The sequence below is a fragment of the Heteronotia binoei genome, chromosome 19 (genome assembly GCF_032191835.1).
Source record: "Heteronotia binoei isolate CCM8104 ecotype False Entrance Well chromosome 19, APGP_CSIRO_Hbin_v1, whole genome shotgun sequence".
Lineage (NCBI taxonomy): Eukaryota > Metazoa > Chordata > Lepidosauria > Squamata > Gekkonidae > Heteronotia > Heteronotia binoei.
In genome coordinates, this window is record NC_083241.1 from 11,343,656 (window position 1) to 11,369,897 (window position 26,242).

Below are 26,242 nucleotides of genomic sequence, written 5' to 3' on the forward strand. Positions count from 1 at the left end.
TAGAACAGATGGAGAAAAGATATGACACAGACTTTCCTGATCAAGCAAGCTGTCATTAGAAGAGTGGATTGATGATAGGGGCTGGGAAGTGAAAAACTGCCATATTTCACATTCAGGATCCAAGTTAAATGGATGCCAGCTCAAATACGATTGTTGTTACTGGTAAGATTTTTTTTTTTTTATTACTTCATCTTCTAGGCCAACATGGCTACCGTAATCAAACTGCTCTTTATCAAGAAAAGGGAGGGTGGAATGCAGCAAGAAGGAGATAAACTAGCAACTGACATACTAGTATGTTCAAAAAAGAAAATCTCATTGCTGCAACTTGCTAAGAAAATCAAATGATATAGGGGGAGGGGAAGGCTTGCCTCTGTCCAAGTAGGTTTCTTGTTTACTATTCCTGTTGCCTCTGAAAATATATGTTGCCATCCTTTCCTGTCCAAATCATGCAACCCTGAAGTAAAACTGTTTAAGGGTTACCTAAAAGCAGGGCTTTTTTTTTTCTGGAAAAAGAGGTGCTAGAACTCTCAAGAGGGAAAGGAATGCGGAACACATGGGTGCCCTCATGAACTTTTAAACATTCTTGAGAATTTTGTTTCCCACTAAGAGGTTCTGCGTTCCCCCAGGGGAAAAGAGCCCTGCCTAAAAGATTCAGTTTAGTTTAGTTTATTTGTAATTTGTATCCCGCCCTTCCCACCAGGTGGCTCAGGGCGGCTTACAGCTTATAAAATCTAACATAAGAATATAAACATTTAAACATTTCACACAGTTTACATAGTTAAAATTAAACATTTCACATAATTTACATAGTTAAAACATTAAAAACATTAAAAACATAAACGAGACCCAAGCACAGCTGCTTCCGAATCGCACTTAATCAGAGACTAAAATCAGCAATGTCAAAACGACAGTTGTGAAACATCAGGTTTCAGTTTTTAGTTTCAAAGCACACCAAGAGGCAATTTTTGGGTTAAAAAAATGAATTCAGAATAAATGAAATAAAATTTAGTGTGTCAAAGGAGCATGCCTTGGCACAACTCCTCAGAGACAGATTTGGACATTTTCTCGCCGCTTATAGTTAATGCTGTATCACCACTTCAGATGCAACTGATTACAGGGAAGCGATTGAGCTTTAAAAGGTTAAAACTCTCCTGGAATGCCGCAGCACACTGTTGCTCTCTGTTGTGCCCCTGTCGGTTCTAAAGGCAATCATTACGCACAGGCTTGACATGTGAGTTGTTGGATAATTTTCCACTACAGGCTATCTAAGGACACAGCCCTGAGCCTGAAGGGACATCAAAGAGAACCTGCTTGTTGCTGTTTTCAATTAAACACATCTTAAGATTATTTTAGGGCTTGTTAAAATAGCTGCAAGGCAGGCAGAACCAGTTCAGATGTCTCCAACCATAACTTTGACTAACCAGGATGGGGAAGTGGCAGAGAAGACACAAGACACCTTATATAAGACCAAGAATTCATTTTGACATCCTCATGATCCAAACGCAGCCTAATAGCCCAGTTTAGCCTGAGTTTATCAGAACTTGAGAGCAAAGTATTTGCATGGGAGAGGCACAAAGACAACCAGAGTCGCTATGCATGTGAAGACAATGGCAAACCACCTCTGCTTGTCTCTTGCCTTTGGATGGAGTCACTAGGAATCACTTGTGGCTTAACCCCCATTTTACAAGAGTTTTCTTCAATTTCACCAGGAAGCCATAATACTATTTGATAAGTGATTTTAAGGAGAGATGTGGCGGAGTAAATACTGTTGGGGGCTTGCATGGAAATGTGTTTTGATAACTGCAGATGCAGATCAAGGTTGGCCTTGATTCTCAGGAAATGGATTTGTTCAAATACCCATCAGAGCTAGGAAAAGTGATATTCCACCTTTTCCACTGACATGGTGCAGTGGTTCAAGTGGATCTTGAGACTGGACATTTTCACACATGCTAAATAATGCATTCAATTCAGTTCAGTGACTGTTTGCAAGTGAATTATGCTATTTCACACAGTAAAATCCAGTTGCAGATTGCATTGAAAGTGGATTGAAAATGTATTATTTTGTGTGCGTGAAAGCACCCTCCATTTCAAATCTCTGCTTCTACTATGGAGGCTTGCTGGTTGAATTTGGGCCAGTCACATTCTCTCAGATGCACCTACCTCAGAGACTAGTTGTGAGAAAATGGAAGAGGGAAGATACAACATGTGGATCAGTTGTGCAAAGAAACAGATATACTTCACAAATGTATTTAATTCATTCATACCCTACCTCTCTCCTCAATGGGGACACAAAGCAGTTTACGTCAGGGGTGTCAAAAGTGCAACATGTGGGCTTTAATCAGGCCCATGGCTCTTTTCCCCCTCCCCCTCTTGTCCTCACCCTTTGAAACTCTGAGTTTGCGGAAGTTCCCAGCTCCTTCCTCTTTGTCTTTGCTGGCTGCAGCAGGAAGCTCTTCTGGGCTTGCAAAGCTGCAAAGAAAATGTGGAATGGATTTTCCATTAAGGTCTCTGTGCCTAGATAGACTACTTGCAACTTTATCTGTGCTGCAATGTATTTTCAGCGGAGCAGAGCATGTTTCACTTTCCTGTTGCTTGATAGAGTGGTCCCCTTGCAAATAAGGATTGATACTTTGAGCCAGCTTGTCTCTACTGAATGGACCTGTCTAGTGAGTACTTTAACCTGGGAACTCACAGCCAAAGAGGGATATTACACTGGAGAGCAATTTGCCAATCTGAGTAGACGGGGGGGGGGGGGGGCGGGGATTGCAGTGCCCAGCCATTTCATGTTTTCCAAGGCTCAGAACATTTTGTATTTTTAGTTTCTGCTGTGATCCTTGTATTTCGTCTTGATACTTTATTTTAAAGATTGCATTGCAAAATAACACTATTCCTTTCCATTTTAAACAGAATATTGCAAGAGTTTTAAACATGTTTGTATTTTAAGTTAAAATAATATCTTTAATTGTATTTGTATCCTTTATAAAGTTTATATCTCTGCTACCTGGCAATACGTTTTAAGACATGCATGGCCTGGCCCCACAAAATCCCAGTTATGTTATATCCAGCCCACGTAACAGATGAGTTCCACACTCCTGGTTTACAACATTCTTGCCTTCATTTTATCCTCACAACACCATGAGGTAGGTTAAACAACGTGTGTGTGACTGGCTCAGGGTTACAGCATGTAGAAATTCTAACTTGGATCGCACAGATACTATACATCAAGAGTGGCCAAACTGTGGCTTGGGAGCCACATCTGGCTTACACATATTGTGTGGCTCTTGGAGCCCCCACATCCCTGTTGGTCAGCTTTGAGAAGGCATTTCTCTCTTTAAATCACTTCTCCAAACAAAAGCAGCTGGCAGCTTGGAGGATGCATTTAAAGTTGCTTTCTTTCCACCTCTCTCCCCCAATCTATTTTCCTCCCTCCTTCCCTCAAATATCTTATGTTCCTGTCTATCACCTCTCAAACATCTGACGTTTATTCTGTGTGGCTCTTACATTAAGCAAGTTTGGCTGCCCTGCTGCACTCTCTTAATCACTACACCACATTGGGTTTCCAAATCCAGTCCCTTTGTAAATTTTAAAGTGCCCTTAATATAGTGGTTAATATACTGGGGAAATAAAGCTGAGAAGCAAGGAACCTAAGACACCTGCCTGACTTTTTAAGTCTTACTTTCCCCCCACTATTGCAAGTTTTGTAAGATCTGTTTTGTATAAGTCAGAAATAGTCTATAGCCTTGACATGTGGATTCTGATAAAGTGTTTCCATTCCAGACCATCCTTGCATTATTTTAACATTACAGACTGGCAGCTGCCATCTTGCAATGGTTCCTGGGGAAAGGGGGGGGGGGGGGGAAGCTTCTATTTCTTTCTGCAAAACTGGCATCTAATCAAGACATTGATTCCTATGTGAGGCCTGCTGATAGTAGCTTTGCACTTGTTCTCAAGCAGTATGTCCAGAAGATACGCAGGTGCATTTTAGATGTATTGCAGCAAGTCATCAGTGAATGCCTTGATAACATTTTCACCTGCTTGAAGCAAACTCACTGGCACTGATCCTGGTTTTATTACACAGTGCCTAATAATACTCTGCCAATATGATCTGTGTTGGTGTGAGTACCCAGCTACATGGAGACATTCTCACAATGAAGTCACTTCTTTTCATAGAACAGCTTAACCCTCAGCAGGGGTTTCTTATGACCATAGTTGCAGCTGTGCACATTTCACTTAGCTAGCTCAGGGCTTGATGTTTACTCTGTACAGAACTTTACACTCCACAACTTTGCACATGCAATTGCTGCTTATTATTTCCCTGAAAGGGCAGTGGAACTGATATAAAATGTGATAAAGCCCCTTCATATCTGGATTCATGTATCTTAAAAATTCTCTCTGTTCCTTCTGTAGTACACTTGATAGGGCATTGGATTGGGGGGGAGCAATCCCACCTAGTCATAAAGTTCACAGGGTGATTGTGTTGGACCAATCACTTCCTCTTGGCCTAAAGGGCCTTCCATGGGTTTGTAAGGCTAAAATGTGACAAATCTCATGTATCTCATGTCTTTGCTGGAAATGAGTAGGATACAAATATGGAAAAAAAAAATCTTACCCCAAAACAGACATTTATATTCTAGTCTGATAGAAGACCCAATTGGAAGGCTTCTCAAGGATGTAGGCTTGCCTTTCTCCAAATGGTATAAAAGTAACACTGTTGATACAAGTCTTGGCTTGCTACTCTATATTTTGAAACAATTTATTTTCGATATTATTGACAAAAAACACTGCACACAAGATGTCAGATTTTAACAACATTGGCAAAATTACAATAGAGGGTTGATGTTACAGCAACAGCAGCAGCAATGGATGGCCTGGGTAACTATCCGTTTCATTTGCCTTCTTCAGGCTGCAGTACACTAGGTAAAGCCTTGAATCCGATAATGGAATGCCCAGTATTGCCTTCAAATTTATAATTAGACACCCTCCAGCTTTTACAATTGTTATATAGACAGTTGCAGTTGGAGCCTCAGAGATCAACAGTCTTCCATTAGGAGTTACCCTTTGTCAGATTCAAAATGTCTGTGCTAAGCTCAAAATATAGAGTAGCAAGCCAAGACTTATATCAATAGTTGTTACTTTTATACAGTTTTTTCCTTTTGTTTTGTTTTTGTTTTCCTTTTTCCTTGTCTTGTTTCCTTTCATTTTTGTTTCCTTTTGTTTTCCTTTTCTGTATAGCCATCTCTTTCTGTATAGTTCTCCAAATGGTAGCTGGAACTCTCCTAGAGTTACAACTGGTCTCCAAATTCAGGTGGGTAGCTGGGTTAGTCAGAAGCAGCAGAACAGAGTTTGACTCCAGTGCCAACTTTTAAGACCAGCAACGTTTTATTCTGGCCATGCACACTTTCCATGTGCATGCACACTTCTTTAGGTACGTCAAAACAGAAGATACCAACCATTAAGTATAGAGGGTAAGGAGGGTATTGCCAGGAAGGGCCCAATAGAATCAAGTTGCATAAGTGCCTGAGTAGTAAATATAGCTAAGACTGGATGAAGTTAATTGGTAAGATTTGCGAATAGCAGCAAATTAGCATGCAGTAAGATAAAAGAGTGTGGAACAGATGCAGGAACTGAATGACATTACCATGTGTAGAACAAAATAGGAGTCAATTGCATCTTTAAGACCAACTTAGTTTTATTCGTGTGTATTTATTAGCATGTGTCGTGAGATAAGAAGCCAATATCTCTGTTAAGCCCTGGGGCTTTCTCCAAAGCAGCCATTTTCTCCAGGGGTACTGATCTTGGTCATCTGGAGCTAAACTGTAATAATGGAAGCCTATTAGGTGGAGCCACATTAGATTAGGTGAGCAACCCTAATTCTATGGCATTATACCCACTCTCTTGCCAAACCCCACCCTCCTCAGGCACCACTTCCGAAATATCCTGGAGTTCCACAATCCAGAGCTGGCACCTCTACATATGTGATATAGCAGGAGAGGAGAAATCACCATCTTCTTAATGTGTTGAGGGGGTGAGGTGGCAGCTTGAGTGGAATGAAGGAAGGAAAAGCAGCAGGATCTGCAAACATGTGCACCTTTCCATCCACACAATGTGCAAAGACCGTGATGTTTCCCAAAACCTTGTACCAAAGCGGCTTTTGGAATTAATGTAGCAAGACGGGATTGGGAGAACACAGAAAGCAGAAAGTTGGGAAATAATGTTGTATGGATGCTCCAGAAGACCCTGCAGCAGCTTAGACATGAAACTGGGGCAAACCCTCTATGTGGGGACAGGCTGAGAGTAGAAAACAATTCAGTCTTCCTAGATGTAAGATCAGCCCATGAACAAAAATTAGCATGTGACAAGTAAGTCACATAAACACATGAAGCTGACTTCTACTGAATCAGACCCTTGGTCCATCAGGGTCACTATTGCCTACTTAAACTGGTAGCAGCTCTCCAGGGTCTCTCGTAGAAAACTTTACATCATCTTATCATTTCAATAACAAATGTTGGGGTTTGAACCTGGACCATTCTGTGCTTCAAGCAGATGCTCTAACCCAGGTCCCCAACACAGTGCCAATAGATGTCACAGCATCTGCCAACACCTTTTCTAGTGCCCACCCAGTGTTTTTAGGAAGTGGGTGGGGCCAGGGAGGGTTTTTGTCCAGCAAGGCTTCTGACTGACTAATGAAGATTTGATTACACATTTTTTAAAAAATGTTTCTTTGGCAGCAGCTGCTACCACAGACAGTGATCTTAAATGAAGCTGTGTCAACCATTCTGTGGCTGGCTCCACCTCCACCAGCAGCCATTTTGTGGCTGGCTCCACCTCCACCAGCAGCCATTTTGTGGCTGGCTCCACCTCCACCAGCAGCCATTTTGTGGCTGGGCATACCATGCCATATCAGAATTCCAAATGTGCCCACAGCCTCAAAAAGACTGGAGGCTCCAGTATGACCACTGGGACAAGCATTATAAATAATGTTGCTGATTTTTTAATTTATTTTTTTCTCCCAGGGTTTGGGCCCTTTCGACAGCATCTTGTTAACTCTAGCTGGGCAGCAGTGAAGGTAAGAGATTACATATCCATGTTCTCTTCACCAGCATATATACTAAAAATTGGAACGATTACATATCCAGCACCAAATTCAGTTCCTTTAGGAAAAAATAAGAGCAAGATGCAGATTATAACCTCGTGCTTTTTATTACCTGAAGTAAAAGCTGATTTCTTTGTGATAGTCTTTTAAAAAAAAACCCTGAAAATTTAAGGAAATTGCTGCAAGAGAAATGATGCCAATGGAAGCGAACAATGTAAGTTAAGCTGTTAAAAGCAGCCTGGAGAATCATAATTGTGCACACAGTTAGTGAGGAGATTTAAGGCATACGTATGAGCTACACAGATAGCAAGATGAGCTACATAGATAGTCCAGTGGCATCTTTAAGACCAATGAAGTTTTATTCAAGGTGTGGAGCTTTCAGATACAAGAGGAAGTGTGTGTGCACACAAAAGCTTACACCTTGAATAAAACTTCGTTGGTCTTAAAGATGTGACTGGACTCTAACTTTGTTCTATTGGTGCAGGCCAACATGGCTACCTGCCTAGAAATGAGAACTAGTTAAAGTTAATAATGTCATTTGTCAAGAACATTTTATCAGTGACTGAAAGGTAAAGGTAGTCCCCTGTACAAGCACCAGTCGTTTCCGACTCTGGGGTGATGTCATGATATTTTCACAGCAGACTTTTTACGGAGTGGTTTGCCATTGCCTTCCCCAGTCATCTACACTTGCCCGCCGGCAAGCTGGGTCCTCATTTTACTGACCACGGAAGGATGGAAGGCTGAGTCAGCCTTGAGCTGGCTACTTGAACCCAGCTTCCGCCAGGGTCGAACTCAGATTGTGAGGGGAGAACTTCGATTGCAATACTGCAGCTTTACCACTGTGCCACGGGACTCTTCTTCAGTGACTGAATCTGACACTAAATTATCTAAAGGAGAAATTGGGAGAAGGGAGTAATTGTAACAGAAAAGGAATACCTACCTGCATGTGGAGACTACTTCTGTTCAGGGCATAGCTGTTAGCACCAGATCTGCCTAGGGTTAGCCAGTTCTGTGTTGGAAAATATATGGAGATTTTTGGGGGTGGAGCTGGGAGAGGGCGGGGTTTGGGGAGCGGAGGGGCTTCAGCAGGGTACAATGCCACGGTTCAAAGCAGCCATTTTCTCCAGGGAAGCTGATCTCTGCCGGCTGGAGATCAGTTGTAAAAGTGGGAGGTCTCCAGGCCTCACCTGGAGGCTTGCAACCGTAGCTCTGTCCCTCTCTCCACCATGTTGACAGCAGGTATTTGGGGAGTTAAGTAACTTGTGTTCTATGAATGTGACAGTTCATTGTTGTTACATGCGTGGGGGCTGACTTGGTAAGCCGCTTTGACTCTGCATTGAATAACAAAAAGCAGCATCTGGTGCCCATTAGGTGCTTAGTGGAACAATGAGGTTGAAAGTAAATCAGGCTACCAACAAAAGGACATCCTTGCTTGTTTCAAAATTCTAGTAATCTCTGGTGGCGTAATAAATTATCCCAACCCCACCTTGAATGGTGCGCCAAACCTTGCAAATATTCTTCAGGACAATTCTTCTACTTATTACTTTTTTTATTTCTGTTGATCCTGAAGTTTATGTAAGATATCATAATATTATCTGTGTTGAAAATAATGTCTGGTTTTATCTTGAAGTTAGAAAAGCCAGAGGCAAGAACAAATTAATGTATATTTTTGTAGAATCTTGTCAGTCTCCTGCTATGCCATAAAATTATGTAACAATAAGCTAAGACAGTCTATAATTAAACATGCCAAAATCCTGCAGCACAAATAACTTTTAACTGCTTACCAGTACAGGGTCTCTTGGATGGCTCAAAGTAGAAGATGAAAGATTTCATTCCAACCACTTTCTTACCAGCATTTAGTACCTGCTCATACCAGCTTAATTTTACCCCTGGGCCCAAGAGTAAAGATGGGAAGGCCTGGAACCATAGTTTAATGGCATTAGTTTATCTTCGTAACCAGTACTCCCTCTAAGCTGTGGAGTCTAGTGAGCAAAAATTCTACTTTGTGAGCTACAGGCATTAAAGTTGTGAGCGAGCAATTTGACCACTGCATAAATTAGTTTGCTCTGGGGCCATTTTTCCTGAGCTAAGACAAAAAATGTGTGAGCTAGAGGCTAAAAAACTGTGAGCTAGCTCACTCTAACTCAGCTTAGATGGAACACTGTTCATAGCCCCTATGTAAGTCATAATTCCTAAGTTTCTGCTTTGAAAATTAGGCAGCAACAGAACTCTTGCTGTTTCTCACAGGGGAAATTGCAGGTCCAGCCACTGTCATCTCTGTAGGTTTTCGGTGGTAGGAATGTGTGCACTTGACACTGCTTAGCAAGAGACAGTTTTGACAAAGGGAGCTTTGACTCATGAAAGCTCATACCCGAAAAACCTTGGTCTTGAAGGTGCTTTGGATCTAACTCTTCTAGTGCAGACTCAAATTGGTTGCTCCCTGAAACTGAAGCCAGTGGTAGCTGTTTTCATTATTGTGTTTATGTTTTGCATACATCTTAATCTCTGTTTTCAATTGATTTAATTTTGTGTAGTTTTTTTGAGGGAGTAGGGTGGTTTTAAAAGATTTTTTTTTCAATTTTTTCATTTGTTGGCTGCCTTGGTGGCCCACGTTAGGGCAGAAAGGCAGGATATAAATTTTCTCAAAATAGATAAATACCACTTTGACTCTCAAAAGCTTATAGCCTGGAAATCTTGTTGCTGCTGGACTCAATTCTAAGACTTCTGCTGCAGATCAACACAGCTGTCTTCTAAAACCAGGGGTGGCAAACTTACTTAATGTAAGAGCCACATAGAATAAATGTCAGATGTTTGAGAGCCGTAAGGCATGAACATCAGATGTAGGAAGGAAGGAAGGAATAAGTGGAGGGAGGAAATACGTGGAGGGAGAAGATGTGGAAAGAAAGCAACTCTAAATGCATTCTCCAAGCTGCTCGCTGGCTTGGCTTGGAAAAGTGATTTAAAAAGACAAATACCTTTTCCAATCCGTCTAATGGGGTGGTGGGGGCTTCAAGAGCTGCACAGTGTGTGTGAAAGAGCCACATGTGACTCCTGAGCTGCAGTTTGGCAACCCCTGCCTAAAACTACCTTTATGAGAGACAAGTTGCTTCTGTGAAAGGATAAATCCATGCCATGTTTTATTTATTTATTTATTTATTTATTTATTTATTACTTTACATTTATATCCCGCCCTCTCTGCAAGCGGACTCAGGGCGGCTTACAATATCATAAAAACAATCAATCCAATAAAACATATAAAACCATAATTCACTTATCAATTTAAAACTATTTGCGCTGTCTCAATCCAGTCTGGCGGTATTGGGTTCTGACTATGATCGCCAGCTTCTGTAGGATGTCCGGTGGCAGCCCATTTTCAGTCAACCAGAAAAGCCTGTCTAAACAGTTCGGTCTTACAGGCCCTGCGGAACGCCGACAAATCCCGCAGGGCCCTTATAGCTTCTGGGAGGGTGTTCCAAAGTTCTGGTGCTGCCACCGAGAAAGCCCTGGATCTTGTTGCACATAGCCTGGCTTCTTTTGGGCCAGGGGCAGACAGCAGATTTTTTGTCCCTGATCGCAGTGCTCTCTGGGGGATATATGGGGAAAGGCGGTCCCGTAGATAGGCAGGTCCCTGACCATAAAGGGCTTTAAAGGTTAGTACCAACACCTTGAAGCGAACTCGGAACACAACAGGCAACCAGTGCAGCTCTCTCAGCACTGGCTGAATGTGCTCCCGTCGTGGTAGCCCCATTAACAGCCGTGCCTCAGCGTTCTGCACTAGTTGTAGTCTCCGGGTTAGCGTCAGGGGTAGCCCCATGTAGAGAGCATTACAGTGATCTATTCTTGAGGTGACCGTAGCACGGATTACCGTCGCTAGGTCGCTGCGCTCCAGGTAAGGGGCCAGCTGCCGTGCTTGCCGAAGATGGAAAAAGGCAGATCTAACAGTGGCTGCCACCTGAGCCTCCATTGTAAGGGAGGACTCAAGGAGCACGCCTAAGCTCTTGACCTTGGGGACCGGTATCAGTGGCACCCCGTCAAGGGCCGGCAGCTGGATCTCTCTCCCCGGACCGCCCCGACCCAGGTAGAGAACCTCCGTCTTCGTCGGATTCAATTTCAGCCGACTCAGTCTGAGCCAAGAGGCCACGGCTTGTAATGCCAGGTCTAGGTTTTCCAGGGTACAGTCAGACTGGCCACCCATCATTAGGTAGAGCTGGGTGTCATCCGCATATTGATGGCAACCCAGTCCATACCTCCCGACAATCTGGGCAAGGGGGCGCATATAGATATTAAATAGCATCGGGGATAGGACTGCTCCCTGCGGCACCCCGCAACTAAGGGAGTGCCTCTGGGATGCTTCCTCCCCTATCACCACCCTTTGTCCCCGATCTTGGAGAAAGGAAGTCAGCCACTGCAAGGCAGATCCCTGTATCCCCACATCGGTGAGGCGGTCAGTCAGTAGCTGGTGGTCAACCGTGTCAAAAGCGGCTGACAGATCTAATAACAGCAGCACTGCAGAGCCGCCCTGATCCAGATGTCGCATAAGATCATCCATGAGGGCGACCAGAACTGTTTCCGTCCCGTGACCTGGCCGGAAGCCGGAATGGAATGGATCCAGTGCGGAAGTGTCCTCCAGGAATCCCTGCAGCTGAGTCGCCACCGCCCGCTCTATGACCTTACCCAGAAAGGGAAGGTTTGACACCGGCCGATAGTTCGCCAATGTGGCCGGGTCTGCTGATGGTTTTTTTAAGAGGGGACGGACCACTGCCTCTTTAAGAGGTGTGGGAAAGATCCCTTCAATCAGGGACCTATTGATGATGTCCTGTAGTGTAGTTTTTCTAGGGGAGGGACGGTGGCTCAGTGGTAGAGCATCTGCTTGGGAAACAGAAGGTCCCAGGTTCAATCCTTGGCATCTCCAAAAAAGGGTCCAGGCAAATAGGTGTGAAAAACCTCAGCTTGAGACCCTGGAGAGCCGCTGCCAGTCTGAGTAGACAATACTGACTTCAATGGACTGAGGGTCTGATTCAGTATAAGGCACCTTCATATGTTCACAAATCTGTGTCACTCTTGAAGCCCAAATTCCGTCTTCCTCTTCCCTTGTTTGGGCCTGATAGCCACATCTGCTGTTTTGCGAGAGAGCTGTTTGAATGGAGCTGGCCCTACATTACAATGAAAACAGAAGGTCCCAGGTTCAATCCCTGGCATCTCCAAAAAAGGGTCCAGGCAAATAGGTGTGAAAAACCTCAGCTTGAGACCCTGGAGAGCCGCTGCCAGTCTGAGAAGACAATACTGACTTTGATGGACTGAGGGTCTGATTCAGTATAAGGCAGCTTCATATGTTCATATGTATGTTCATATTATCATCTTAGTCAATGGAACTGAGAAGTATGATCTCTTGAGAGTACATGGACAGCAAACAGTGGCTCCATGACCAAACATTATTCTTGGCCAATGAATGGGAGGGGGACATAGTTTCAGTTGGTCATCTGACCATGACCTGACCAGTCATAGAGCAAAAATTAAGTATGCGAGAGAAGATAGAATGCCAATCGTAAGCCGCTATGGGTTGTGCGAGGGGGTGGGGTGGGGTGGGGGGAGACAGACAGCATTCTTATGCAAGATGATTCAATGGCCTCTCTACGACCCTTCCTCCGTGTCATAGGAAAAAACACAGCTGGCTGTGTTCTCCTAACGTGTTTACTTTGCCTGCAGGAATTGTTTGCTTGTTTGTGTCAAACGGTTTACCGAGCAGAGCTAATCAATGTTTCCGCTGACAAAGAAATGGTTGTAACAGTTGACTCAGGAAGCCACAGTCTTCGAGGAGAAGTTTGCCCTGCTCACACCCTGGTACTGAAGAAGTCTTCAGTTGTGGTTTCTTCCATGTCTCCTGGATTTCCTGCTTAAGTCTAACATTTCGGATTGGATTTAGATTTTTACAAAGTACTATGACTAGGCAGAGAGTGGTAAATCTGTGGCGCAGAGTGGTAAATCTGCAGTACTGCAGTCCTAAGCTCTGCTCACAACCTGCGTTCGATCCCGGCAGAAGCTGGGTTCAGGTAGCCGGCTCGAGGTTGACTCAGCCTTCCACCCTTCTGAGGCTGGTAAAATGAGTACCCAGCTTGCGGTGGGAGGGGGAGAGGAAGCGTAGATGACTGGGGAAGGCAATGGCAAACCACCCCGTAAAAAGTCTGCTATGAAAACGTTTTGAAAGCAACGTCACCCCAGAGTCGGAAGCGACTGCTGCTTGCACAGGGGACCTTTCCTTTACCTTTTTTTGATGACTGGGAAGGCAATGGCAAACCACTCCTTAAAACGTCTGCCAAGAAAATGTCAGGTGATGTAACATCACCCCATGGGTCGGTAATGACTTCTCTGTATATTTATTAATTATTGCAAGAGCGGACACGTTACTTCCTAATAAAGGATTCACAACCACCATTGTTTGGACTGCAGAAAGATTATTAATCAACCCATCAGTTATCAGTAATTGTTAAGATGCGTATTTTCAGTTATACAAACGGCCTTTCTTACACTGACTTTCTGCAGATCTTATGCTCTGAATTTTGATGCTATTTGACTTTTTAATCACAAAAGTTTTCTGGCCCCCTGGGATAAGGTAATGTTGGCAAAGGTGGTTACCTGGAACCTAATGATTTATCTCAGCAACAATACAGGCTTTAAAATTTGATATCCAGATTTGTCCGTTAAGCACATTAAAATCATATATGTTCTGCCTGCACAATGGGACTGTTTTCTACTATCATTAAAAATCGTGTGGATTGCCTGCATCTGCTGCAAACCCACTCAACAGACATAAGTTTTCAGAAAACTCATTCTACTAAGCTGCATGCTGCAATCACTTTTGTATTTTTCCTTCAATTCTGCTCCCCCCCCCTCTCTGCAAACTTTATCCAGAATAAGTTGGATACTTCGCAACACAAGCCATGCTGGGTTTTTTTCCCACTCATAGGAGCTGTCCAAACTTGGCCTTGGCAATGAAATAAACCTACACATTGCAGAACTACCAGCAGTTTACCAAAAAGCAAAAGAGCTTGTCTGTGAAATATGGGCAACACGTCAGCCACACGTAAGTGGTGATACACACAACAGGGTTTTATTTCCGTTAAGCTAACGGTGAATCAAAGGGGGTGGCTAGAATTAGCATTCAGGGAAATGGTTGTGAGAAACTTGGATCTGATCAAGTCTGTCTATATGCTTTAGTTACAAGCACAAGACACAGCTTACCCACTCTGTACCTGTATCTGAACTTTCATAAAGGGAAAGGTCAAATGGAGCTTAAGGGATGCATAAAAAGTCAGAAGAACCTGTTGAGGCTGCATTTTAAAGCACACACAAATAGTCTTGTCCACACAACGAAGTACATTCTTAAATCAAAGGAACTAGAAGTTGTTTTTGGGTGTCCAGTTCCTTCCCATCCTTATGGAGCCCATTTTATGCTAAGGTGAGCCAGCCAGAGCGTTCATAGCATAGGGCAAATAAGTTTAACAAAAGGAAACAAAAGAGCTCTCTGGACTTGCTTCAAAGACCTGGTGCACCTGAGGCAAAGCTATAAACTGTAGGGCAAAACTGGGCTTAATTTAATTTCCTGTTACCTTCTCTTGCGGGGGCGATGACATACAGTTTGTTGTTCACGTTGGCCTGGCTTCGGCTTCCAAAGCCACCATCATTCTGGAGCAGTGTGGAAAGAACAAAGGCTACAGAGACAGAGATGCTTGTGGGTTTCTCCCAGAAGATGGCTGTTGTGTCTCTGAAGGCCCAGAAAAAATTGAGTCAACGATTAATATGAAGAGTGTGTGGAAAAACCTCCTGGCAGAAGGGATCGATGCCATTTTTTCCAGAGACGCAGGAAGGTAAATGCTTGGTATATTCAAGAGCCAATATCTATTGTGGGAGATGTCATTCCATTAGAAATTTTTTTCTGAGAAAACGTGTACCAGTTGGAAGTACCCGGGAGAGGGTGGGGGTGTTAAAACAGATGAAAATACTGAATTGCAACAAGACCTATATAATCCCGAACAGCATTAAACTGATCTCCTGTTCTTCAACCTTCAAATTACTTGAACATATTGTGAAGTCTTTGAAGACACTGAACTGACTAGACCATTCTGACAGCATCAACAAAAGTGTAACACCTGAGAGAAATTATATTGAAATTGACAATCTAATACTTGACAAATTCATGGAGGATATTTATTCCATCTGACGTATCTAGAATCATTCAGCAGCAAACAATCAGATACTAGCACTTCTCACATCAGGTATTATGAAAACAACCATCTTCTGGAAATGTTTCCTCTTTGCCAGGAATGGACCTTATTCAACACCTCAAAGGCTTTGGATTGATGCATTTTAGGAAAGAAAACCTCTCTTCCCCCAGCTGGGACCCAGTTAGCGCAGTTTGGCCTGATTGTGTCACAGAATCATAGAGTTGGAAGAGACCTCCAGGGTCATCTAGTCCAACCCCCTGCACATTGCAGGAAACTCACAAATACCTCCCCCTAAATTCACAGGATCTTCATTGCTGTCAGATGGCCATCTAGCCTCTGTTTAAAAACCTCCAAGGAAGGAGAGCCCACCACCTCCTGAGGAAGCCTGTTCCACTGAGGAAGTTCTTCCTAATGTTGAGCTGGAAACTCTTTTGATTTAATTTCAACCATTTGGTTCTGGTCGTACCTTCTGGGGCCACAGAAAACAATTCCACACGATCTTCTATATGACAGCCCTTCAAGTACTTGAAGATGGTGATCATATCACCTCTCAGCTGCCTCCTCTCCAGGCTAAACATGCCAAGCTCCTTCAGCCTTTCTTCATAAGACTTGGTCCTATGATATTGGATTTATATCCCACCCTCAGAGTGGGTCTCTTTTATCTTCCTCCCCCACAACAGACACCCTGTGAGATTGGTGGGGCTGAGAGAACTCTGACAGAAGCTGCCCTTTCAAGGACAACTCTGTGAGAGCTATGGCTGACCCAAAGCCATTCCAGCAGTTGCTTGTGGAGGAGTGGGGAATCAAACCCAGTTCTCCAGATAGGAGTCCACACACTTAACGACTACACCAAACTGGCCACCAAGGAAGACCAGTTGCTACATGGAGAAAGGCAATGGCAATCCACTTTTGTTCATCTCTTGTCTTTAGTGCATGGATGCGGTTTGCCATGAGCTGATTGCGATTTGAAAGCTCGTTCTTCTTCCCCAGTTGCATCCTAAAACTACAGCACAGGGGAAAAGGCGTTAAGGGTGAAAAAAGACCCCGAGTTCAGACAAACCTTTTTGAATCTTCTCTCTCTTCTCTGATGGAATATTTCCAAGCTAGCCTTTTGACCCAAAGCACACAGTACGTTGTGCAGAAATGCTGCTTATGTAAAGTGCTCCATTAGTTGAGTGGTAAAAACTGACCTGCATACGTAAAGAAAATTCTTTGCATCCCTGATTGAAATGAATAAGAAAAGAAATCACTGAATCAGGATTGCGTCCCAATTTCAACCAGGTATGCCTGTATAATTTTAAATAGTCTCCAGTTATCCATTGTTTTGATGCAATGCATTCAAGCTAGTCACGGGTAACAAAATAGATCTAAAATGTTTATAATTAGGTTGCATAGCTTTAAAAGTACCCTTTTCTGCATCATAGGTATGTCTGTGATTATACCTATTACGCTTCTCTTTACTATGGTAACGGAAGAGCTGCATTTATCCACGTGCCTCCACTATCCAAGTGGGTAACAACAGAATTTCTAGGAAAAGCACTGCAGAGAGTTATCTTAGAAATTTTGAAGCAATGCATGTGGAAAAGCAGGTAAACAGTGGTTCCACAAGACACTCCATTATAATAGAATGCATATTTTGCTCTGGCCATGAAAGCATTAAACTTAAAAGTAACTGGAAACCCAGCGTCTTACGTGTATTCTTGGAACTCCCACATGTACGAACTTCCACCTTCAGTTGAGTAAGACGTTCCGCTCACAAGAAGGGATGGAATAGGACAATTCCTTTGGGGGAACAAGAGCTGTCTGTATAAAACAGAGCCTTGCAAAGATGGAAGGAGCACATATTTCAAGACACCCTTCCATATATATGTTAAAGGCTGCAAACATTTTGACTGTCTGGGAACACTGTGGAAAGCAATGCTTAATTCTAAACTGAGACTTTAAAATATTCCTATCTCTGTAATTCTAATTTTGGTAAGGAGATCTTTGAATTTTATGTGATTTGTTCTTGCAGAGAGCAATCCAAAAAAGAACCTTCAGAAGGTGAACAAGAAAACCCCTGGAAGAAATGAAGGAACGTTTATTGTTCTGAACCCTTTTAAGTATCCGTCTGACAGTGAATAAAAGCATCACACGAAACACACTTGCATACAGAATCCTTTTTATTTAACTTAATCATGTAGTACTGTAACTACTAGAAAAAAGCAGAGTAAGAGAAACTAAAGGAGCCTTTTAGCTTCAGCCATTCAAAATAGACAAAGGTTTCTTTTTTTCATAATGTAAAGAATCCAGAGTATATCGCAACAGGAATAAATTCTTACAACAGAATATACAAAAACATTTTGAATTTTTTTTTCATCTACTGATTCATTTTAATATAAACACAGGAATTTCTTTAGGAATAATTTATACACAGCAAGTCTTTATGTAATAAATTGGCCATGTTATTACCGTTTTATTTTTTATTTTTTTTAAAAAAAACTTTATATTTTAAACAAGGTAACTTGGAAAATGTGTTTGCAAATGCATTCAGTTCCATAGCACTTTCTAGTTTGATTTTTTGTTTGTTTTTACTTTTTTTTTTTTTGTCCCAGAGGTAGAAGATCTCTGGCCAGTCCTTTCTTCTCAAACCTCACTGGTTTAGAAAACAGAAAAATAAAAAAAATGATTCTGAAAAAGGCAACAAAACTATCCAGAATCCTTCAGGTAAGAAGGGGAAAGAACATGTTATTTTGGGGAAAAGAAATAGGATCTTCGGTATTCTTGTTTAAATAATTATAATAAATAGGGGACATTGTGATGGTCATTTAAACAAAGCTTTAATGTTGCTAAATAATCTACATAAATTGTATAGGCTGCATACAAAACCACTTTTGTTTATTAGAATAAAGTGATGAGGAACCTGTAAACAGTTGTCTTTCATTCAGTGAAAACTTTTGAAAATTGTCTTTCACCATGCCATCTACATACTATGCAGTCAAATCCTTCAATCAACCTAAGCAACAACAATAAAGCATGTACTTAAATAATGCAAACATTATCCCAAGCACACTTACTCAGAAGTAAGTTACTTTAATTTCAGTGGAATTTACTTCTAAGGAACTGTGTTTAGGATCATAGCTAAGAACTGCTTAGCAGCAATACTTAATTCTGTTTCCTTAACCAATGAGGTTTCCCCCCAACCTATTAAATTTAACTGCACTCGTACAGTAAAAGTGAAATGACCAATTAGAAATGATCTCACCCATTCAGAGGGTTCTGGAAGACCAGGCTACTGAAGATACAGAACATATTCTGGGTTTACTCTGTACTGGGACACAAAGCTTGGGCAAGGAATGAGCCATGACCTTGAGTTGGTACAGGATCCATTTTTTGGCATATTGTAAAGCTAACTAGTAAAACCGGTATCCTTAAAAAAAAAAATCAACCAAAAAACACTCGCATACCTACTCAGACGCACATATACACACATCCACACTGAAAAGTGCCCTTTAAATTAGCTGTAGGCATTTATAAACTACAAACTTTTTTTTATAAAAAAAATTATTCTATGTACTTACAAAATGCAATGAAATATGTAATTAGGGTTTTTTGTTTGTTTTGTAAACCCAATCTTTGTCAACTGACTACCCGTAATCTACTGGACTTTAAGAGCCCCATTGAAAATGCTAATGGATTGCTAGTCAACAAAGGATACAAAATAAAAAGATGACAACCACACACCTTTCCATACACACACTCCACATGCAGTACATATAATGAAAGCCATCTGGAACTGGCACAACTTCAAGTTCTTCTTAGCTGCCCAATCCAGCAGTCCCGATGCATACAAAGAACAACTCCTCCATCTCACCAAGAGCTTCTTCCATTTTTATCAAGGGAGAGCACAGCACCATAGAATGGAACTGCCTTCTAACAAAGTAAATAGAGAACTCCACGTATACAGGAGCTCCACATTCACATGGGGCTCCGAATCAGGGTAAATGTGTCACAATGAGCAATGGTTGTACTTCGTTCTCCAGCAAAGACACTGAAGGGAGAACTCTCATTTCTGTACGTTCCAAACAAAATGTGTCAATTCTGGGCATAGATGTATTCGTGTCTGCGCAACTACTTGGAAGTTCAGTCAAACTCTCTTTGTCTCCATAAGATCAGTATTTCTGCCACACGTCTGTTTTCACACACAGACTTGCATTGGATTCTCCCTGCAGTTTTAGACAGCCCTCATTATGGTTCTCAAAGTCAATGAAAAGAAATGTTAAGCTCCTCAACTCAGAACCAACCAGATGTCCAACCTGAGACTCTGTCCAAAACCTTCTTGACTATCACCCAGGGGTTCTGTATCTTCAGCACCACCAGCACACATACACACACACACAAAAGTCAACTGATATTAATGGACTCTTTTGTCAATTCAGTTTACCCGACATTTTTTTAAAAATAATTTAAAAAAAAAAGAGTTTGAGTTGCAGTATCTGGAGTTCATCACTAGTCGAAAAGGAGTGGATCGCCTGTGGCTCCCGCAATTTGTTATGTAGCCCCAGTGTTTTAAGTTCATTGCTGACAAACAAAATCAAAGAGCAACAAGAAAGTGTTACTGACTATTGGAATGGAAAGTTTTAATATAACTATATAGAAAATTATTATACCAACAACTCGGAGTGTCATTCATTCAGACACGGATTGTGCTAAACAACCCTCGGCTGTCTCCAGAGGATCTCAACAGCAGTTCCGTCTGGTGCTCAGTCCTGGGCAAACAGCTTGTGCACCAAGAACAGCCATCAGTGCTCTCCAACTTCATTTGAAAACACTCTCAAGAGGCAGAAGTGTTGAGGAAAGGCCAACGCTTAACTAGAAGCCAGCCTGGCTTACATTCTGCTTTTGTGCCTAGCCACTGTCAAAACAAGCTGAACTACACATGCAACACTTCTGTCTTTATCCAGCCTCCTTCCTCTGAAACCAAACCACCTTCTGCACACCACTGAAAAGAACCTCACAATGACAGATGCACCTGAATCGCTTATTTGTGACGAAGGTTTCTCAACAACTAAGTCAAAGAACACGAGATGAAATTCTTCTAGGGCATATTGATAAATTTAAGGGGAGGAAATAGCAAGTTACCGTGTCTGGACGGCATACAAGGTTATTAAATATGAAAACTATTGATCTTAATAAAAATATGACCTTTGTCAATAAGAATCAGCCTCCTTACTGGAGAATTGGAAGGTAGCCAACCAAACTTCGAAAAGTGTTTTGGAGAGGGGCTATCTGGGGAATTACGAGCCCTGGCCAAACATCTCTCCCAAGTAAATCACATTATTAACTTATTCATAAAATGATTTGGATTCAGGGGTGGGCAGTGAGGTAGCCAAGTTTGTGGACGACACCCAATTATATCAAGAATGGTGAAGACTGAAGGGATTTCTGTCTTTAAACTCGGTGAACAAGCAACATGATGGCCAACAGGCCACAAATAGCAAACACGGTGCAAGGTTATTTTAAAAACTGCATACGGTATAATGTTCTCTCTCTTTCATATTTAGGAGAACTAGGATTCATCCAATTGAACTGATTAGTAGATTCAGGCCAAAAAGAATTTCTTCACTCATAATGTATGGAACTTCCTGCCACAAGGTACAGTGATGGCCACAAGCTCAGACAGCTTTGAGAGGAGAGTAGACACCTGGAGGGCATGTCTATCTCCATGATTGCTAAATGGAGGCTGCATGTTTGCGGACCATTTACTGCTAAATTGCAAGGGGACAAATGGAGGAGGATGGCTGCTTTCATGCCACAGGTGGGCTTCTTAAAAAACAATGGCTGCTATGGTGGGAAATGGAATGCCGGATTAGATGGGCCCTTGTTTGGATCCAGCAAAACTCTTCAACATGACTAAAGGTTACATGCTTGCCCAAATAATTAATCTTTCTGTCTTCCTCCAAGTCAATACATGTCTCCATTGGTTAGTCACATCTTGGTAGGTCTTCTAAGCTTACCATTAGGCATATGAACTGAATTTTTACAGTTGTAATTCAAACTCATATCAAACCTCTCCAGCCCATGCCAGACAATGGCCTTGCAGAAAAGGGCAAAGTCTTGTGCCCTTTACTAAGCCAACATTAAAGTCACTAATGTTTGACATGCATAAATAACATTTACTTCAGTAAAAAGGACTGTATGAGAAATACCAGGTAGGTAAAGTGATCTGGGACACCCCCGCCCCCACCATAATACCAGTAGAGAAAGAGCTGTGGAAACCAAAATGGAATTAGTTCAGATGTTGCGCGAGTGCAGAACACAATGGTAGAGTTGAGGTGGTTTGGTCCAGACGGGCTGCTGTAATCACATGCACCCATTTGTTTAGTCACATGACTGCCTTTATACTTGAATGCTTCTGAAACGCATATTAAGATGGGCACTACAATATTAGTGTTCTCTCCTAATATTTTCAAAACCACCTACATACAATTAAAAAAATAACTCGGACAGTTTTAACAAAAACCCTCTTAGCCAGCTGAAAGATCTGAGGATCCCCACGGATTGTGGAGATGAATATGTGCAAGAGAGGAGAGGCCACCGCTGAAACGGCAAAATGATCACCAGGCAGGAAAGTTTCTGATCAATGAAATTAAAACAAGGGGAAACATAAGGATGCTTCATCTCTCCACTCCCCGCCCCCGGAAGTGGACAGCCATGCTCTCTCAAAGGGACAAATGTAACCACAGAGATGCATTTGAAAGGCCTTGCACATCTCAAACAAATCAAGCATTATTCAGATACCCACAAGGAATTCTTGCAGTGACAACTGCGAGGGGAGGAGAGGATATAATACATCATCTTCAAAGTGGGTATACAGAAGTGGCTATCAAAGAAGATATAAAGCAAACGGATTCTTGGTTTGGTGACATCAATTTTTTTGATTGGGCCAAAGAACCAAATCATTTTTAGGTACTGAATTGTTCAAACACTCTTCTTTTCAGTGCTTGTGGTACTTGATGACATAAGCATTGTCCTCTCCTCCATATTTAGAAATGCAACCATTCAAAATTTGTGTAGGGCTGGGATACTTGAATAATGCATTACCAAATTACTCATTTTAAACCCTAGAGAGAGCCACTAATTCATAGGTCAGATGACCTGACTGTGTAAAGTTGTAAAGATCTGCGTTGTGCATTCCTCTAGAGTGCACCAGAACAGTCTTCCAGGGTGGTCGCCAATCCATTCTTTTCATGAGAACTATTTTAAAAAGCAGCTATTGGTTTTTTTAGTTCAAATGACCCACTGAAACAATTGTTGTCAACCCTCAACACACCATGAAAGTGCTCGGTTTTGACTGTTTTAAAAGCAGCAACTACTAACTTTGTTCAAGTGATCTTTTTGATTCAGATGTGACCTCTTCTCCAAAACCTGGAGGATGTGGTTTGTACAATGAATGAGGTTACCAGTATCAACAGTATATTGTCGGCTGCTGAGAAATGTGAGATGTATATTTTTATATATACACGCAAAAAAAAAAATAAGTGAGGTAGATAAATGTCTGAATTTTTTTTAAAAAAACTGTCCCCCTGTCGTAACTCAAAAAACCCTTATCTCAGTATTTAAATTTATCATGGGGCATCTCTACAGTGATTTAAACTGATAACACAAAAATAAATTAAAAAGAAAAATCCTACATAGAATACCTTTTCTTTTTTTCTTTTTTTTTTCTTTTTAAAAGGGAAAATATTAACTAAAGGACAGAGGCAAAAAGATGTTGGGACTGAAGCTATACAAGCAAAAAAAAAAAAGCACTACAAACATATCTTATCTCCAGTCACATCTAGCAATTATATTTTTTTTAAATTCTTTGTTCTTAAGCAAAACCAAAGAGAGCACGCGAGAGAGAGAATGAACACAGAACAATTCAACATTTCCATCCCAGGACAACCCTTCTTTTTGCTGAAAGACTGTAGTTGGATTAACCGCCTCTTTGCTGTTGAAGTTAATATGAAGGTTCCCTTGATTTCTCACCACCAGGAACCTTAATCTTCTCTACTAAAGACATATGCAACTCAATTCAAGAGCTCCCGTTAATTTTGTTTCAGGAGTTTGGTCTGAACTGCCAAGTGGGAGCTTGTGCAGATATCTGCAGCTGCCACAACTGAACAGTTCGGTTGCATGTACAGCCAGCTGCCATTTTTAACCACCGGTCACTTTCGGCAAAAGCAAAGCCTTCCAGCAAATTCTCATATAATTTGTTTAGCTCTATCGGCCACGGCCTTCTTTCAGAAACTTTCCCCCAACCTTGTTACTGTTGGCTGAGAACTACATGGCATTGATGGGATGGAAGCGTTAAAAAAGGTTTCATTTCAAAATTAATAATAATAATAGCAATAATAACGATGACCCCCAAGCCAGATATCTGCGGCTCAAAAGCTGTTAAACCCCAACAATTGATACATATGCATGTAGGTTTCTGTGTGCGGTTGTTTGAAACACAACCTAAATACAAAGCGGGAGCCGGGGCGGGGCTATACATCAATTAATATGAACAATGAATACTAGAAAGAATTAACCTTTCTTCCCCCCCTGACCTGAGTTTGCATCATACCTTGCACTGTAACAGACTTGGGTGCTGTATGGGCAAAGGGTGGTGAGGAAAATGAGAATACCATGGGTCACAGGGAGGAGACAGCCTCGGCCAGGATACACCAAGAGTCTAACCAGCAGCTGACTCCCTACCCCCACCCCACATAGAGAGTGCTTTAACCCTAAACAGCCTTGTTCAAACAACTAGCAGAAAGGGAGAGAGAGAAATAAAAGCAGAAATCATTTATAGAAGGCATTGAACAGTTCATGACAAATCATGTTTCAGGTTGGGAAAGCAAGGACAGGCAAACAACCCCCCCCCCCAGAAATTACACATTAAAGTACAAAGCATAAGAAATTTTCTGGGAACTGGGGTGGATGGGATACGGGGGTGGCAAGGGAAAGGGAGAAAGGGTAGACCTGAAGATTTTTTTTTCATAGATTAAATCCACAAAGATAAACAAAAAATAGCAGCTTTTTTTCTGTACAGACATATAGATGAGTATCTGAACTGTAAAAAAGTTATAAAAGTGACACAAAAAGACGAATGTGTATGCAAATGATCCATGGTCTAACATAGAACTGCAAGACCTTTTTGAAGTCTTAATAACAGAGAGAAAAAGGTTGACAAAGTGTTAGATGCTTGAATCCATTTAATTAGGTGTTCTCCTCCAATGTGTGTGTTTCTCTTAGTTGTTTGTTTTTTCCGCAAGCCTACCAAGGACAGCAGGAACAGCGCATGAAAATCCCGTCTGGTTTTTTTCTGCCTTTATTTCCTTTTTGAAGTGCTGCTGAAGTGCTGCACAAGAGATATCTTCCCCCCCCCCCTTCCTCCTCCAATTTGGCTTACCAACGCCAGTTTTGTCCAGAATTCAACTAAAGGGGGGGGTGTATTTTATTTAAACCTCAACAACCCCTTACGGTCTCAATTGCGTGAAGGAAAAAATAATAATCAGGTTTTGTCCTGCTGGAAAAAGTATCCAGAGAATTTGAACTCCCCACCCCCCCACAAAAAGAATGCCAGTGTATGATTGAATCGAGTGTACTGGTCAGTATTTCATTTAACTGGAGCCTCTGATTACTTTGCCCCTTCTATGCCTATGGAAAAAAAATAAACCTAAAAGAAAAAGTTCTCTTTTTTTGGCAAAATTTGGCAGCGCCGAAAACTGTTAACAGCTTGGACAAACAATGGCCCTTCTTTATTCTTTTATGTGAGCCTAAAAAGATTAAGGAATAATATTAAAAATCCAGTCCTTTTTTTCCTTTAAATCCTGTTTTGTTTTTGTTTTAACAACCTACAGTATTAGGCAGGTACTCGCAAGGGGTAAACGGAAAGCCAGCTGGCCTGCGATTTTCTTTTGATGTGATAAAAAAGTGCTATACAGTTGAACTTCACGCAGATATGTTTCCCATTATGAAGCAGAGAGAAAGAGGAGAGGGGAAAAAAAGGGAGACACACGTCAGATTCTCAAGTTTTGTGGTGCTATTAAGTGTTAAACGTTAAGAGTTTTCGAAGGCTGACCGTGCGCCCCACATACAGTTTCTTTTTCTGAAACAATCTTCTGCTTGCATATTGAAAAAAAAATGTTATTTCAACTTCTAAACGAAGAGAGGAGTCTCCTGTGTGCAGCTATGACGGTTCTGAAGATCCACTGAGGTACAGTAGGCTTTTGAATATATTGTTATTTTTTTCTTGTTTGCTTTCTGTTCTCCCCCCCCCCCCAAATGCACGCGCATGTAACTTGTTTGCAAAAACCTGGATCTAAAGGTCAGCAGGCCGAAGACTGGGGCAAAGGCACAGCTCGCTCGTTCTTGCGTCCCCCGTTCATGTGCGCGTACGGCTGCCTCTCCTCAAAGCTGGCCCTTAAGACCACCACGCCTGGGCCGTTCTCTGCTTTGTGTCCTGAGTGTTTGTCAGAAGGTTGGAGGGTCGAGGAGGGGTCTAAAGGAATGCTCTCCATGTTCTCCGTCTCCAAGTCAAGCTCTTCTGTGTCGGGGGGTTTGTTCTCGTCACTGTAGAAGAAGGAGACCTCTTTGAAGGCTGGGTCAAGCTCGTCCTTGATGCTTCCGATGATTTCCAAGAAGGAGGGTCTCATCTTGGGATTGTATTGCCAGCACATACGCATCAGCTCAAAACTGGGAAAGAAAGAGACACAACAACCACTCGTGTTACCGCTTTATAACCGTTTTGGTTTTGATATGTTGAGTGTCATTCGCTTCAGTTTCTGACATCTCAGGTGGCCAAAGACTTCACCCTGGTTGGGGGAAGCAATAAGTCTAATTGCCAAAAGGGGGATCCCTCAAAACAAAACCCTGAGCAAAATAGTCATATGCCTCCTTTGCCTCCTCCCAAGAAACC

At 42.0% G+C, this 26,242-nt stretch overlaps 2 protein-coding genes across 2 annotated transcripts in view; one reads left to right on the forward strand and one right to left on the reverse strand.

The window, feature by feature from the left end:
- Positions 1-18,197, forward strand: PGPEP1L (pyroglutamyl-peptidase I like). Its single transcript, XM_060260054.1, has 6 exons — positions 1-162; positions 7,014-7,066; positions 14,058-14,174; positions 14,729-14,958; positions 16,740-16,904; positions 17,330-18,197. The coding sequence occupies exons 1-6, from the start codon at positions 129-131 to the stop codon at positions 17,385-17,387; spliced, it is 657 nt and encodes a 218-aa protein (XP_060116037.1). The 5' UTR covers positions 1-128; the 3' UTR covers positions 17,388-18,197.
- IGF1R (insulin like growth factor 1 receptor) overlaps positions 17,460-26,242 on the reverse strand; it is a 275,725-nt gene continuing 266,942 nt past the window's right edge. The window contains exon 21 of the mRNA XM_060260047.1: positions 17,460-26,019. Coding sequence (XP_060116030.1) covers positions 25,653-26,019 — 367 coding nt within the window. The 3' untranslated portion in view covers positions 17,460-25,652. The remainder of the gene's footprint in view (positions 26,020-26,242) is intronic.

Bases quoted from the DNA above. Each gene is read 5' to 3' on its own strand.
- PGPEP1L (XM_060260054.1), top strand. From the start codon at position 129: ATGGATGCCAGCTCAAATACGATTGTTGTTACTG. The intron at 163-7,013 runs GTAAGATTTTTT...TTTTTCTCCCAG, and splicing joins AAATACGATTGTTGTTACTG to GGTTTGGGCCCTTTCGACAG. The intron at 16,905-17,329 runs GTAAACAGTGGT...TTGTTCTTGCAG, and splicing joins CAATGCATGTGGAAAAGCAG to AGAGCAATCCAAAAAAGAAC.